The sequence below is a fragment of the Sphaerodactylus townsendi genome, linkage group LG13 (assembly GCF_021028975.2).
Source record: "Sphaerodactylus townsendi isolate TG3544 linkage group LG13, MPM_Stown_v2.3, whole genome shotgun sequence".
NCBI lineage: Eukaryota > Metazoa > Chordata > Lepidosauria > Squamata > Sphaerodactylidae > Sphaerodactylus > Sphaerodactylus townsendi.
In genome coordinates this window covers 14,378,750-14,392,988 of record NC_059437.1, presented here as the reverse complement: position 1 = coordinate 14,392,988, position 14,239 = coordinate 14,378,750, and the positions used below count along the sequence as shown (strand labels likewise).

At 47.9% G+C, this 14,239-nt stretch overlaps 1 protein-coding gene across 1 annotated transcript; it reads right to left on the bottom strand.

Annotated features, from left to right (window-relative positions):
* Positions 1–2,819: 2,819 nt before the first annotated feature.
* Positions 2,820–14,151, bottom strand: UTP14A (UTP14A small subunit processome component). Its single transcript, XM_048514806.1, has 14 exons — positions 13,660–14,151; positions 13,151–13,224; positions 12,988–13,052; positions 12,700–12,842; positions 12,074–12,229; positions 11,111–11,230; positions 10,937–11,031; positions 9,283–9,406; positions 9,108–9,185; positions 7,355–7,685; positions 5,897–6,258; positions 4,629–4,819; positions 4,452–4,551; positions 2,820–4,099 (listed from the first exon to the last, which is right to left on the bottom strand). The coding sequence occupies exons 1-14, from the start codon at positions 13,717–13,719 to the stop codon at positions 3,824–3,826; spliced, it is 2,175 nt and encodes a 724-aa protein (XP_048370763.1). The 5' UTR covers positions 13,720–14,151; the 3' UTR covers positions 2,820–3,823.
* Between the last annotated feature and the right edge of the window lie 88 nt (positions 14,152–14,239).

The window sequence follows — 14,239 nt, the reverse complement described above, 5'->3', positions numbered from 1 at the left end:
CTTTCTCGGGTGGGAAAAGGGGGCCCCCTCACGGCCTTTTCGGACCCCGGGGAAGGCGGCCATGCGCGCGTCTACGCGTGCATACACGTGTCTTCGACCCGACTGCAGCAACGGCACGGAAGAGCAGGTTGCTGCTTCCCTGGGCGGCGTTGCAAGCGGGGAGGGAGACCCGGGAGTCGGGAGGGCGAGTAAGGAGCGAGCGAGGCGGCGTGGCCGGGCGCCTCCCTGGCGTCGCACCGAGGCCGCCCGCCGCTCTGCTCCGCGAAGCCGGTTCGGGCCACAGCCCGCCTGTGGAAAGTAGGCCAGGAAGACTGTGCCGCAGCCGCTCGCCTTCGCAGCAAACGGCCGGCCCCCTCCCGCCCGCAGGCGACGGCGGTGGGCCTGTGCTTGCAAGAGCCCAAGAGCCGACGACGAGGCGCGTGCCTTAGCAGCAGATCATCGGGGGCGGGGGCGGGAGAGGGGGCTGCATTTAGCCCCACTTCCACCCGAGCCGGGCCCCGACGCCTTTCTGTGCGTCTGCACCGCAGCAAAAAAGAGACCTGGATCTCCGGCCTTTCACACGTGACGCCACAAGCGCCCTTGGGAAGCTTTAGCCTCAGAGTGCCCTGACCTGGATAGCCTGGGCTAGCTCGATCTGTCGCCAGATCCCGGAAGCTGAGCAGGGTCAGCCCTGGGGCCAGAATTGGGATGGGAGGCGTCCAGAGCATACCAGGGGTCGTGGCGCGGGGGCAAGCGATGGCGACCCACCTCCGGACGTCTCTTGCCATGAACATTTCAGCAGAGGCCAGGGTAGCTGCAAATCGGCTGCGACTGGGTGGCACTTTCCATCAACAGCAGCCTCCAGAGTACTGCTGATTTATGAACAAGGTCGCTGAGTTGAACGATGATCCTTAAACAGGTCTGCGAACGCTTAAGCAGTGACGTCTGGATATGGTGAGAGGATACATGTGAAGATATTTGAGCAGTTGGCCCATGCATCTTTATCACTCCTTGCCTTTATGTGCAAGGGATTTCTTGCTTATCCAAATAATTCACCGCAGATCTAACTGCACAGACAGAATTTAAGTATCACTGGCTGCCAAGCACAATTGTGGTTCTGCTATTCAGCAACGGCTGATTGACACATCATATGTTAGTATATGCAGGGGACTAAAGGCTCACACTTTATTAATAAAGTTTAATGCACACAGTATTCGACATTTATTCAAAAGTGTCTGTGTCGGGGGCAACAGTAAATATCGGTACACGCAGGCAAGAAATTAAAATGACATCACTATAGCACCATCACTCTATAATAGACTTGAAATAACAGTCCCATCACAGTACAAAATGCATAAGGCCCTGAAACTCGCAGGCAAAGCATAATTATCTTAGCATAAGGACGGCATATGGAATCCTCCTTTAGGAGAATGGCGACAGCAGATTTATAAATGAATCATTTCCCGGCAATCTTCCACACTCATGCCCCCAAATATATGAACGTGTGAACTAGTCGTTCACATAAGGACTCGTACAAACTGCAGTGTCTTCTAGCTGAAAGTGCTTTCCATATAATCGGTCATGTGTAAAGCAGCCCTCAGGGGTGCCTAATTTCTAAGTAGAGATATACCGAGAGTTGGTCCTGAAGACAGCTCCCAGTTGAGAAATTAAACGCTCCAATTCTGGCACTATTTGTGTACATGTTTGAATGATGAATATAGTTTTGAATGGATGGGCTTTTGGTTTTCAAAAGATCAGGAGCCAACAGGACAGTGGGCTGGTACCTGTGATTCGGCTTTCATGTGCTTTTGGATTCATGGATGGTTAGAGAGCTCTGCTGTCCATGTAGATGTTGTGGAAGAAGCAAAACATGGGTAGGCAAGAGAAGAGCCCCTTCACTGTACTAGTGGAATGAGAACCCTTATAATGGGCGAATTTCCACATGCAAATAGGTGCCGTGTGCTAACTTCTTGTCTGCTCCCAGATCCAGGACAACTGCCATCAAAAAAGAATTTGAGGTGCAAAAACTTGGCTATGGTAATTATCCTTGCTCGCTGTTTTACTTTTCTGGCCTGATTTCTTCCTTTTGCTATCAAGTTGCGGTTGACTTATTAGGACCCCACAGGGTTTTCCAGGCAACAGGCGTTCCGATTGGTTTGCCATTCCCTGCCTCTGCATTGTGTCTTGTATTGCTTGGTGCTTTTCCATTGAAATACTAACCAAGCCAACTCTGCCGAACTGAGATCAGGCTAGCCCAGGGGTCTGCAACCTGTGGCTCTCCAGATGTTCATGGACTACAATTTCCCATCAGCCCCTGTCAGCATGGTCAATTGGCCATGCTGGCAAAGGCTGATGGGAATTGTAGTCCATGAACATCTGGAGATCCACAGGTTGCAGACCCCGGGGCTAGCCTGAGCTATCCAGGTGTGGGCACTGGTTTGTTAAACGATGAACCCTAAAAAAATTGAGGAGTTATTTCTAAAACGAGAGGGAAACTCATGTATGGAAGATGTGCTTCTGTCTAAATTCCTTCCAGGGCTAGCCTGCTCGAGCAGCCACCAGAAATCTTGGCACTTGTAGAACCCTTTCCTTAGAAAAAAGGCAGAATTAAAAAAACATGATCGTGTTAGAATGGGCTGTGGCAGTGAAAAAAAGCAAATGCTTTACAACGAAGACACCCACAGGTTCAATCGCTGCCGTATGCAATTGGGATGGCTCTATCCAAGAACCAGGAGGGGAAGCCACAGCCACTAAGCTAATTCAGTGCACTGTAGCTTATTTTTCTCCCTAATGTCAACATAAGGAAAAAAAAGAAAGAAATCACAATAAAAGAAAGCAGCTGTTGGAAATTTTGTTTTTAATGATTTCTGACTTTTGTCTACCTTTATGGTTAAGAAAGGAGTTTAACAAAAAGATAGAAACGCAGAATGGCAAGACCTCTTTTTTTTTTAAGTCCTTGACTGTAGTCCTAGCATTGACAATTCATAGCAACAGCAATGTACCCTCATAGTTTTGATGGTAATTTTTCCCCCTTGAAGCAATGGGAAATTTAGAACATGGCAATGTCCTTCAGGGGCTTTGTTGCATGGTGATCAGGGACCCTTTTCGGTGGGACTTGAAAGGCTGTGCTAGAAAAGTTTGGGCAGAACAGAAAAATAACTTATAAAAGGCATGTGATATGACTGGGACTGTGTAGATTTCAAATATGAACTTCTTTCCCATCCTTTTTATCACGCTGTTTAGTTTCTCTGTTTGTCTTAGAAAGAATTAGAGGCAGAATAGGTCTCTCATCTTGGTGGTAATACACTAAAAATGGCTCCCCCATGGTCAGAAGTTCCCAAAGGCTGTGGGAGAACATGGAAATTCATAATGTGATGGCATCGCTTTAGTAATTTTTGGCTTTGGGACTTTCCTAGGCCGTTCCAGACCAATGAACTACAGGGAGGGTCTTGGTTTCTACCTTTAAGATGGAGTCGATCATGGTCATATGAATACCCAGTTATGCTTCTTATTGTTTACTTACAGTGGTCAATGAGGGCCCCTACACAGCCACTCCAAAGGAAGAGAAAGATTCCCACCTAACCCAGGATTGATTCTATCAAAGATTCTGTATTTCCTTGTCAGCCTTATTATCCAAAGAAGAATTGGCCCAGAACAGAAGCAGAGGTAGTTCTCCGAGACAGAAAAAAAGGGCAGGGGCTAAAATCATCCCACTCGAAGGAGACCGGTGGAGTGGAACACACAGATTCTTTGAGAGCTGCCCCAGGTACCAATCATGTTCATTCCTGCCAAGCAAGATCCTCAGAAAGAAGGAACCAAGATTAAGAGAAGGGAAAGAGTGGCTTCAGTGCTTCCGGGCTTTCTTTTTGGGGACACTGTGACGGTTGCGGTGTTTGAGAGGAGATATCAAACCCAAAGCAGGTTTCGCCGTATCTGTTTGACGCGTCAGGTTGGCATCCTCTGCACTGATGGGGCGGATGATGTGGCCAGGCAAAGTGACAATGCGGGGGGCTGTCAGACGCTGAAAAGCACGTTGGGTGTTCCAGGTGGAGCCTATGGGTGCTTGGATGCTGCGTTCAAACTGCTGGCTGTTTTCGAAAGGGAATGGCAGCTGGTTCACCTGTGGGGAGAGAGGGTCAAGGTCAAACCCCCCGGCGGAAAAGAGGGCAAAACAACACAGTCCAATCACTTTCATCCAGACTTGTATGATTCAGACGTGGTGGGGGAGAGGGCACGCCTCGGTGCGCCTGGACTTTGTCTCTTTTTAAAATTACATCCCACTCTCTACACTCTGGGCAGATAAGCCAAAACCTAGACAACCTAAGTAAATCCCTAGTGAAATATATATTACAGCGTTAAAATCAAACTCTCCAGGTTGGAACGTAAAGCACACTGCCTTTATGCCTCCACGCTTGTGCTCCCCCACCCGTCTTTGCAGCTGGAACACTGAAGGGCCATGGCCCAGCTCTGACCTGATGAGCGGCAGCTGAAATATTTCGCTTTTCACTAAGGATCACATGGGGCAGGTGCTGGTCTTTTCTGGGGGGTCCAGGAGCTGGTTTGATAAGAAACCTTTTGAAAAGGAGAAAAGAAAGAGGTTAGATAAGACCGGAGCAGGGATGGGCAGCAGGCTTTGTGCCCAAACGTACCGTTTCCGCTTCTTGGTGCTGGGCTTTAGGCCAGTGCCACCCCATTCACCCCAGCCTGGGAGCACCAGGTCGACCACTTTTGGCTTGCCCTCCTGTTCCGCACGACGCTTCTCTTTCATGAAGTCAGCCACAACGTTGTCACTGGCAAAGGCCTCGCGGATTACCTGCCGCTGGTCTGCGGCCGATTCCAGCTACAAAAGAAAATAAGATCAGCCACAGACTGTTCAGATGAGCAAAAAGCCTCACTGGATTCCCAGATAAAATGTGAAGAGTGTATCTTGCAGTATCTTTTATGCTCTATTTCTAGCTGTCAGTTTAATTTATATTTTAATGGGACAATTTTATGGCTTCAACTAACTCTAGATTTTTATGAGAAGTGGTATAACTTGCCCTGAAGGTTCCACTCGATTCAAAAGGCAAACGGAAAAGTGAACTCAAGAATGATCTAGAACCTATCCAGAAACTAGTAAAAAATGCATAGAAATACATTTAAACAACATTTCCTTGGGGGCAACTCAGTCACTTGGTCTTGCTCACACTGACTTTTGACTGCAGCATTCCGAATAGAAAAGGAATATTTTGCCCAAATAGAAGGATTAACAAAGAGCACTTTTTAAAAACTCCCCATTCCGATTCTTGGAACGTATGGCCAGACTCTCCTGCTCTTAGTCTGGGTGGCGTGGGGGCTTTGATATATAGCACAAATACTTTGATATATAGCACAAATGCTCAGTGTTTCAGGCACATAGTGCAAAGGAAACGATGGGCAGCTGCTTCACATCAGGTGGCTGAACTTCGAGCCAATTTGTGCCAATCAAGAGTCTAAATTCTTGAATGATACAATTTCAGGGTGAAGTTTGGGGCATGGGGATACAAAGAACACTTGGTGAGGTGGTCGAGCCCCATACCATCTGTTGTGACTGGCACTGGCTTTCTAAACTCACAGGCAGATGTTGCTCTCATCCCACCTTAGATCCCTTTCAGACGAGAGATGCCAAGGCATATGCTTTGCCCTCAGCCCCCGCCATGATGCATCTCAGAATATTCACAGGCTGAACTCCTGCGCATAGGAAGTTAACATATGAAGGATTTCAGGCTAGTTTTCTCCCTATGCAGAAGATACTGCACCCCACTCCCGCCCCCAGCTGCAGCAAGAAAAACATTCAAACGTACACACTCCCACCCATGGGTAGCACTGCAGCTTCATCTTATGATCATTCTGAGCGTTCAGACTGCCCCTTCAAGGCCTCTCTGCCTCCAGCACTCACCTCTTCCTGTACTGCATTGGGCACAAGCGGACACTGCATGGGAGTGGGTGCCTCGGCCAGGACCGCCTTCAGATCAATGAGGGCCTGGCGCTTGCCTGTCATTTTGCTCTTGGCAGCTGGGGCCCTACCACCCTTGGGCTGAGACAACAGCTCTGCCTTGGCTGATGGCAGCGGTTCAGCATCCTCGGATCGCAGAGGCTCGTGGCTCTGTGCAACTTCCTCTGGCTCCAGGGCCTCCATATCCTCCAAAGTACGAAGTCGCTCCAGCTTCTCACTCAGCAGCGGTCCCTCTGGTCTAGGGCTTGGGGGTGCTGGCGGGAACACATCAGGCAGAACGGGGGTAGCCTCTTCTCCGCCGAGACCTGCAGACGGACCACCAGAGTAGGGGGCTCTGAAACACTGCTGCAAGCATGCCTCACAACCCTTGCGCTGGCATAAAGTTTAGGGCTGCCTACGTTTAGAACCACAAACACTTTTGGATGTGTTTTTGAGAGCTGATGTGGTACAGTGGTTAGAACAGGGATGTCCAACATGCAGCCTGGAGGCTGGATCTAGCCCTTTGAGAGGGCTAATCAGGCCTGTGAGCCAGTGGAGGCAATTCCCCCTCTCACTGCCCGTGGGGGTCACCAGGCCAGATCGGGAACAAGGAGGGGTTGCCTCATCTGGCTTGTAGCCTGAAAAGCCCCCTCAAGGCGGCCTCACTAGTCCAGGCATCCCCCCCAGTGTCATTTGGGGCCAGTCGAGGCAACCAGCCCACCCCCCACCCCGACCCAGTCAAGTCACATTTATGTCATATCCAGCCCTCGTAACAAATGAGTTCCAACACCCTGGGTTACAGTGTTTGGATTACATATAGGTTCAAATCCCAGCCGCATCCCCCACCCCTCATTGGGTGACCTCAGGCCAGCCACTCTCACTCAGCCTAACCTACTTCACAGAGTTGTTGTGAGGACAGAATGGGGAAAGATATTCCCTGAAGGATTCGTAGGAAAGGTTCTCTCAATCAGGCAGCAGACTTTTCAATGCAAATACATATTCCCCGTTGTTTTTCATGCCAAGGAAGGAATGCCTGTTTTATAACAATGCCTATTATGACACATCATGCAAAAACTGCACAAAATCTATAGTTGGGCAGCAGCTGCTACACTTATCCGTCACTTCCCTAACCAGAGGAAGAAAGGGTCGACGTGATCCCACCCAACCACATCGTCTTCCTTGAGAAAAGCAATTCCGGAAGTTGCACTGGCAAATGGACAAAATGATAAAAGACAAATGTGGGAGAATAACAAGCATGTGGCTGAGCTGCGCCAGGATTTGAATCTGGATCTCTTGCTAATACGCATCACTACAGAACCTTCTTGGACATGGCCTCCAGGACAGAACTTGAGACTCCAGAGAATGTCAAAAGGACACCCAAGACTGCCTTTCCGCACTCAGCCAGCAAACCCTGTTTCTCACCATCGACTTGTACATGATGCCGGCTTTGTCGCTTTTCAGCAAAGTCTTGCAACAAAGCTTCTTCACCAGACACAGCCAGTTCCTCTTCCTCCTCTTCTGCCCCATCCCCTAAGACATCCTCTGGAGCTCGAGGCTCTTCCTTAGACTCTGCAGAGGCCTTTCCCAGCATCCAGGGGTTGCCTGGATCCATTCCAACATGGCTGTCATTGATAACTTCAGGGACAAGGCCCCTCTCTGCTTCAGTATCATCTTCCTCACTGCCTGATGCTGGGCATGCTTTCTGTGTCAGTTCTTTGTTCCGGGCAAGCTGTTCTTGCATGGCTCGCCTAGCCTGGGGAAAAGGACAGGAGTCAATGATTTAGTAAAGGTAAAATTAGTCCCCTTTGCAAGCACTGGCTCTATATTGATCCATGAGATGACACCATATCATGACATCTACTAGGCAGACTATGTTTACTGGATGGTTTGCTATTGCCTTTCCCAGTCATCTGGAGCAGCAGTGGCGTAGGAGGTTAAGAGCTCATGTATCTAATCTGGAGGAACCGGGTTTGATTCCCAGCTCTGCCGCCTGAGCTGTGGAGGCTTATCTGGGGAATTCAGATTAGACTGTGCACTCCCACACACGCCAGCTGGGTGACCTTGGGCTAGTCACAGCTCTTCTGAGCTCTCTCAGCCCCACCCACCTCACAGGGTGTTTGTTGTGAGGGGGGAAGGGCAAGGAGATCGTAAGCCCCTTTGAGTCTCCTGCAGGAGAGAAAGGGGGGATATAAATCCAAACTCTTCTTCTTCTTCTTCATCTACACTTTACCCCCAGCAAGCTAGGTACTCATTTTACCAACCTTGGAAGGATGGAAGGCTGAGTCAAGCCCTGAGCCAGCTACCTGAAACTGTCTTCCATTGGAATTGAACTCAGGTTGTGAGCAGAACTTGGATTGCAGTACTGCAGTTTCACCACTTCTGCGCCACGGGACTCCTGAATGATTTGGTAGGCAGGTTTTTAAAAAACAGATTGGTTCTACTGCTGTAAAAATGATTTTAGCCCAGAACATTACATTCCATGCTCCTCATTTATATCAACTAATACTATCAGTCCTGGACGGCAGAAAACCCCATGCGAATCTTCGGCAGTTGTAGATACAAAGAAAGCCATTTTATTTTCCTTCAAGAAGAATTTCTTCGATAGAAAGCTGATTTTCTGGAAGGTGGTGAATCATGATTTGACCACAAAAGTATTTTTTTGGGGGGGCGGGGGGGAATCTGGCTGTAAAGTTGATGATGGCTATAGTGGCAGGGAAAACTTTTGTATATTTTCCCCACCACCACAGCCACATCAGTGTTCAAGCCTCTCACTAGTATCTCTATGGTAACAGGTTGAGGTTTTATTGTTCCTCAGGGGAGCAAGGTGGCTACACTCCAAGCTTGATTACAAACATTTCTCAACAACAGTAATAATTAGTATTTGTGCAGTATTTTCAAATGTTCAAAGTTCCTGTGCATCATCTTGCTGCAACCTCTTCAACATCCCTGTAGCATCCCTATATTCTAGATGGGAAGACTGAGGCTGGGGTGGGGAAAGAACAGCTTGCCTAAGTCTGTGGTTTGGGCCACAATGGAGGTGAAATTCATTCTGGGAACCTCAGAGCCTGATCTCTCAGCCACTCGCTCTTCTTCCACTCATGTCCTGGTTTCTTGATGCTGAGAAGAGTCTTGGAATGAACCCTCCCACGCCACACCCATCAACTCTGACGCTCACCTCTAAATCATACTTTGCCATGATGACTGTAGATTTGGCCCATCGGCCCTTGTTCTGATGTTTCAGGCTCATTCTCTCCTGTCCAGATGCATAAAGGAAAACTTTAGTATGGCAGCACTGAGTTCCAAGACAAAGGGGTACTGCCTTAGTGGCACAGGAAAAGGGTCCACCCCACCTCAATACGGGCTTTCTCTATCTTCTCCAGCTGTTCCAGGGCTGCCTCAGGGTTGGATTTTCTCAGCGTCTCAAACTCTTGCAACGCCTTACGACTCTTGCCTTTCCTAAGCACTTTGTGGTACCTTTAGGGAAAGAAAAATGGCTATATCATAGAAGCAGGTAGCCAAGCCAGCTAAAAAACTATCACTAACACCTGCTGGGGTGGAAAGCAATATAGTTCAGTAATGTGTACCCACCCCATTTCCCAGGGGCTGCACTGTTACAAGGTTTGGAGTTGTACATGCTCATTCCCAAGCAGCATTTTAGTCAACACGTGTTGGCTTATGCTTTAGAATTTGCCATTTTGCAATCATCCATGGCAAAAGAAGGTTCTAGGCCTACAAATGTTAATGCTCCCATTTTTGTTCATTGTTACTTTCCCACAACTTGCACCCTGAAAACCTTCCGAATCCCAGCACACATGTCCTTCATCTCCGGCAGTTTCCCCAGCTTTAGCAAGAAGTCTAAAAAAACTTTCCAAAACTGGGATTTGGGTGTAGCTGAGCACATGCACATGGCTGGGTCTGCACCATGGGTCTGCAATGTCTTCCTGGTTATGCAAATTAAATAAATGTGAATACATTTGCTTACTCTGCGTAATGAATGTGTCTGCCAGTTCCAGAATTGTGCAGAAGCTACAGTGAAACTAAAAACCTTTTTCACCAGCACCCCACTTTTTTGGTTTTTGACATCCCAAACACTGCCCAATATTTTCAAGTGTGGCTTTGCAGACTTAGGGACTAAGAACTCCTGGGGGGGTGGGGGTGGGAGGAACTGAGGGAGGAATAACTGAGCTTTGCCATCCAACAGCAGCTTCTGGGATTATGCAGAGCACTCACAGCCCTGAACATAGACTTCTGTGCTCAGAGATGGTTAACTGGCATTATTCTGACTGAAGAATCTGTTTTCAAGATAAAGAGACCATTCAAGTCCTAGCCAAGATGGCTTCAAATGTAGTTTATCAAACCCCCTCATGCATGAGCACCCAAAGGTAAGCAACGTCACTGGTCTATCAGGGCCAACACAGTCTACTGCAACCTGCGTGCAAGCAGATGCTCTGCCAAAGGTGGATAACCGTGCCTAGTCCAAAAATGCAGTGGTCTGGGGTGCAACAATAAAGGGGGTGGCAGGGATGAGTATCTTCTGAGGGCAACTTTCCACAATGTAAAGGATCCTTGATCAGACAGCCTTCCACCAAGACCAATGTCCTTCTGGTATTACACCTCTAGACAAAAGAGATGCAAGGATCAGGCCACTTACTGCCTTTCAAACTATTTCCCAGCCACACTAGACAGAGCTCATGCCTGCACACTGCTAGCGCCCAAGATTTTTTGGCAACTTGTGAGAAAGCACAGCCACTGGCCCCAAATTAGATATGGGAGGGAGGATTCCTGCAAAAGAGCCCTTTTCCTACCCTGCTTTTGATTCTCCCCTTCCAATTCTAGTTCGTAGCCTGTTTCCATTTTCACCTTCCATTTTGCTAATTCAGGGAACATCCATGGATTTCCAAACACTAATACACCCCCCGCCCCGAAAGGGAGAAGAATATTGTCCACACCCACAAAAGACCCCTCTGCAAAAAAAATGCCTCAAAGCACATAGCAATCTCATACTTCTTGCTCTTGATTTTCCGCTCACGGCGTGCCTTAGCTTCATAGTAGGACTGCAAAGCCCGGGCCTTCTGGAGTTCCATCCGGCGCTGCTGAGCCTGCAACATGCGGATAATTGGCTGAAGACAGATTCCAAGTCCAAGTGGCTTCAGGGGTGGGGAAAGATCAGAAACGTACCTCTTCCAGGCTCATGGCCTGCAGCGAAGCCTTTTCGTGGGGAGTCAAAAGAGGGTCTTTCACTGGCTGCCGTGTTTTGTGGAGAAGACTGAAGATCTCTTCCTCCAGTGGTGTCCGGGGCTTTGGTGTTGGAGAAAGGCCAAGGATACAGAGAAATAAGCTTAAACTGCACTACAGGCAGAGCAATGAAGCTGAATAAGATTGAGGAAAGAAACTGGAACCTAGGGACCACAGGATCTCACTTGTTACTGAACATGCATCTTTTATAACTGTTTATGTATTCATGCTAACAGAAAGGCCTGTGATTTGGATTCATATGATTGGGTTGGGTTGGGTCAGGATAGTGTGAGAAGCAGTCCCAAAGGGAATCTTTGCCTTTGGGTTGACAGTGGCTCTCGGAAGGGCTTCTCTCAACAAGGCAACTTTCAGGCTTCATCAGTTCACAGACAGCTGCTGTACTGCATCCAACACCATATTTCAGTGGAGCTCAACAGAAACATCACCTCTTTCTTAAACGAGGACGAGATCTGAATTCTGGAAGGATAGCTTAGTTCCTTCACCCCCAGCTGTTGCAAGAAGGTTTGAGGCTCTTCTGGATTAAAGTTTATGGTCTTATGTTACTCTCATTTGTCGTTAGCTAATTTAGACATAAGCAGAACATTCTACATCTGACTTTAAAAAAAAGATAATGGTGGAATAATATATTTTCCCAATAACGTTCTATCATAACAGTTACTAGACAAGTCACCAGTTTCTAACCCTGTTTTTTAAAAGCCTTCCTTCATTGTGATCAAATGGCACACTCTCCCTTTTTCTCATTAACGGAAAAACATGTTAGACTCAATCCATTGAGCAAAACAGCTTTCTCTGTGCTTAAAACCACAGGAGAATAGAGCAAATACTAGAACTGATCTACGCCGGACTAAATACCCAAACCAGCTGCCCAGTCAAACCAGGACCCACCTTCCAATTGCTTATCACTTCTTCAATAGGTGCTACAGTCACACAATCCTGCTGCAGCGGAAAGACTAACTGCTCAGCATTCCGATTTTGCCGCACCACTGGATCCCACTTAGCCAGGGCTTGGGATGTCTGAGTATATGCAGCTTCTCTCACCACCTGCAGGGAGACAGTAAACCTTTCAGCAACAGAACCCCCAAAATCGTTCAGGCCGGTCTTGCTGGATCTAACTATCTAACACAGCATTCCCAACAACTGCCAGCCAGAATTCTTCAGAAACTCACAAGGAGGGCACAAAAGGTACATCATCGCCTTGGATGCTGTCACTGAACATGAAAGCTCTATTTTGCAGCTGGCTACAACAGACTTCTTAGGTCATGAATTTGTGTAACTTTTTAAAAACCATCTAGGGATCATCCCTATTGTGAGATACTAAATTTCCTAAGACAAGGTAATGAGGCATAATGACGAGAAATCCTTTTAGCAGCCTTTCTGTTAATACCCATCCCTCTTGTAACTCCTTCTGGTCTCCTCTCATCCAAGTTCCTCACACTTCTATGCCTAAACATACACTTCCTCAACCAGCTTCCTCTTTCCTCAAGGTAAAGGTGCCCATCAACTGGACTCACCCGTTCCTTCTCCTCCTTGCTCAGTGGGAGTTGGACTGCCTTGGTCTGCCGAACTTTGCTCAACTGCTTCCGAACAGAGCCAAGAGCTGATGAAGTGGACACAGGCTGCAGCAGTTCTGAGAGCACCACTTTCTCACCAGCACCTGGGGCAAATAATCAACTTTAGAATTGGGGACTGGAAATTACTCCTTTGGGCATATCCCACATTCCTTCTGTTCCCATGGATAACAGAGCCTCTTCCCAAGGCAGGAACCACCGCCGGCAGGAAGCCTGAGTCAAGTCTCTCACCTTCACCACCCACATCGAATTCCGAGACATATCTACTTGCTTCTGTACGCTCGGCTGCTCGCTGGCTGCAAGAAACAGAACAAGCAGCTTAAGCTCAGAACAGAACAGCAAGTTTGCTACTAATTCACTCAGGTCACAAAGACAACATCTTGTTTCATCTTACCGCTTCCCTCCAGCCAAGGTGCTGAGTGCATCCACAAGCTGCCTGTGCTTCTTTGCAGCCAGCTTATCATCCTCCTGGGGAAGAAATAAAATGGTTAGGGAGCAAGACCAAAGGAACATCTCCCCAATGGCTGAGTCTGAACTCATTTGAGACAACAAGAGAAATAATCAACAGCACCTCTGAGCTCCTCTGTCAACACTATTTCACCACAAGAGAAAGATCAGCTATCCGTAAACCAGACTGATCTGTTTTGCATTTCAAATGCAGCACATTAACCACACAACAGGGGCGATACCAATTGTTCCAGAGAGTAACTAAAAGAGAAGTTGTGTTTTTAAGTATCTACACAGTTTTTACAATTTGGGGGAAGGAACACTATTGACAGCCATACAACTAAGATCAGAAAGCATGGCTTAAAGAGTAAGGAGTCTGCCAAAGAAGTTTTGGTCTCGTTCTTTTAGAAATGCTTTCTAAAATCTTTAACAATAGATGGGACAGCAAGAGCTTACCTCCTCTTCAAGATCACTCAGGGCCGGCTCGATCTTCAACGGCTCCTCTTCACCCGCCATTTAGGAAAAGCTGACACCAACTTTCCTATCAAACTCCACTTTCTACTACACGTGTTATCTCCCTAACCGGGGAAAGCGACACACACCCCGCCTGCCGTAAAGTATGATAGCACTTCCGCCTCCAAAGCTAGACATTTGCAGCACTTCCGCCCTCCCTTCTTCCCCAACTATAGAGGTCACTGTTGCGCCGTTCTGGCCGGTTCAGCATACATCGGCTGTCTAATTTGCATATGTTAATTAGTCAAATACAAGTCGATTTACAACCTCCCCCCTCCGTCAGACTCTGGGATGTAAAAGAGCCTCATAGTCCTCAGATCAGCCCATCCAGCCTTCCCGCCGGCGGATATCATTTCGAATGACGTGCTGCCAGACCAATGAAAATCCTCGTCCTGCCCCAATAGGCGGTGTCCAGGACACCATCGAGCCAATGGGAACTGTTCTCCTCTTCCCTTCATACGGCTACGGCGAAAGAACTCCCCATTTCCTTCCAAAGGTGATAATTATATGAATGACACGCTGC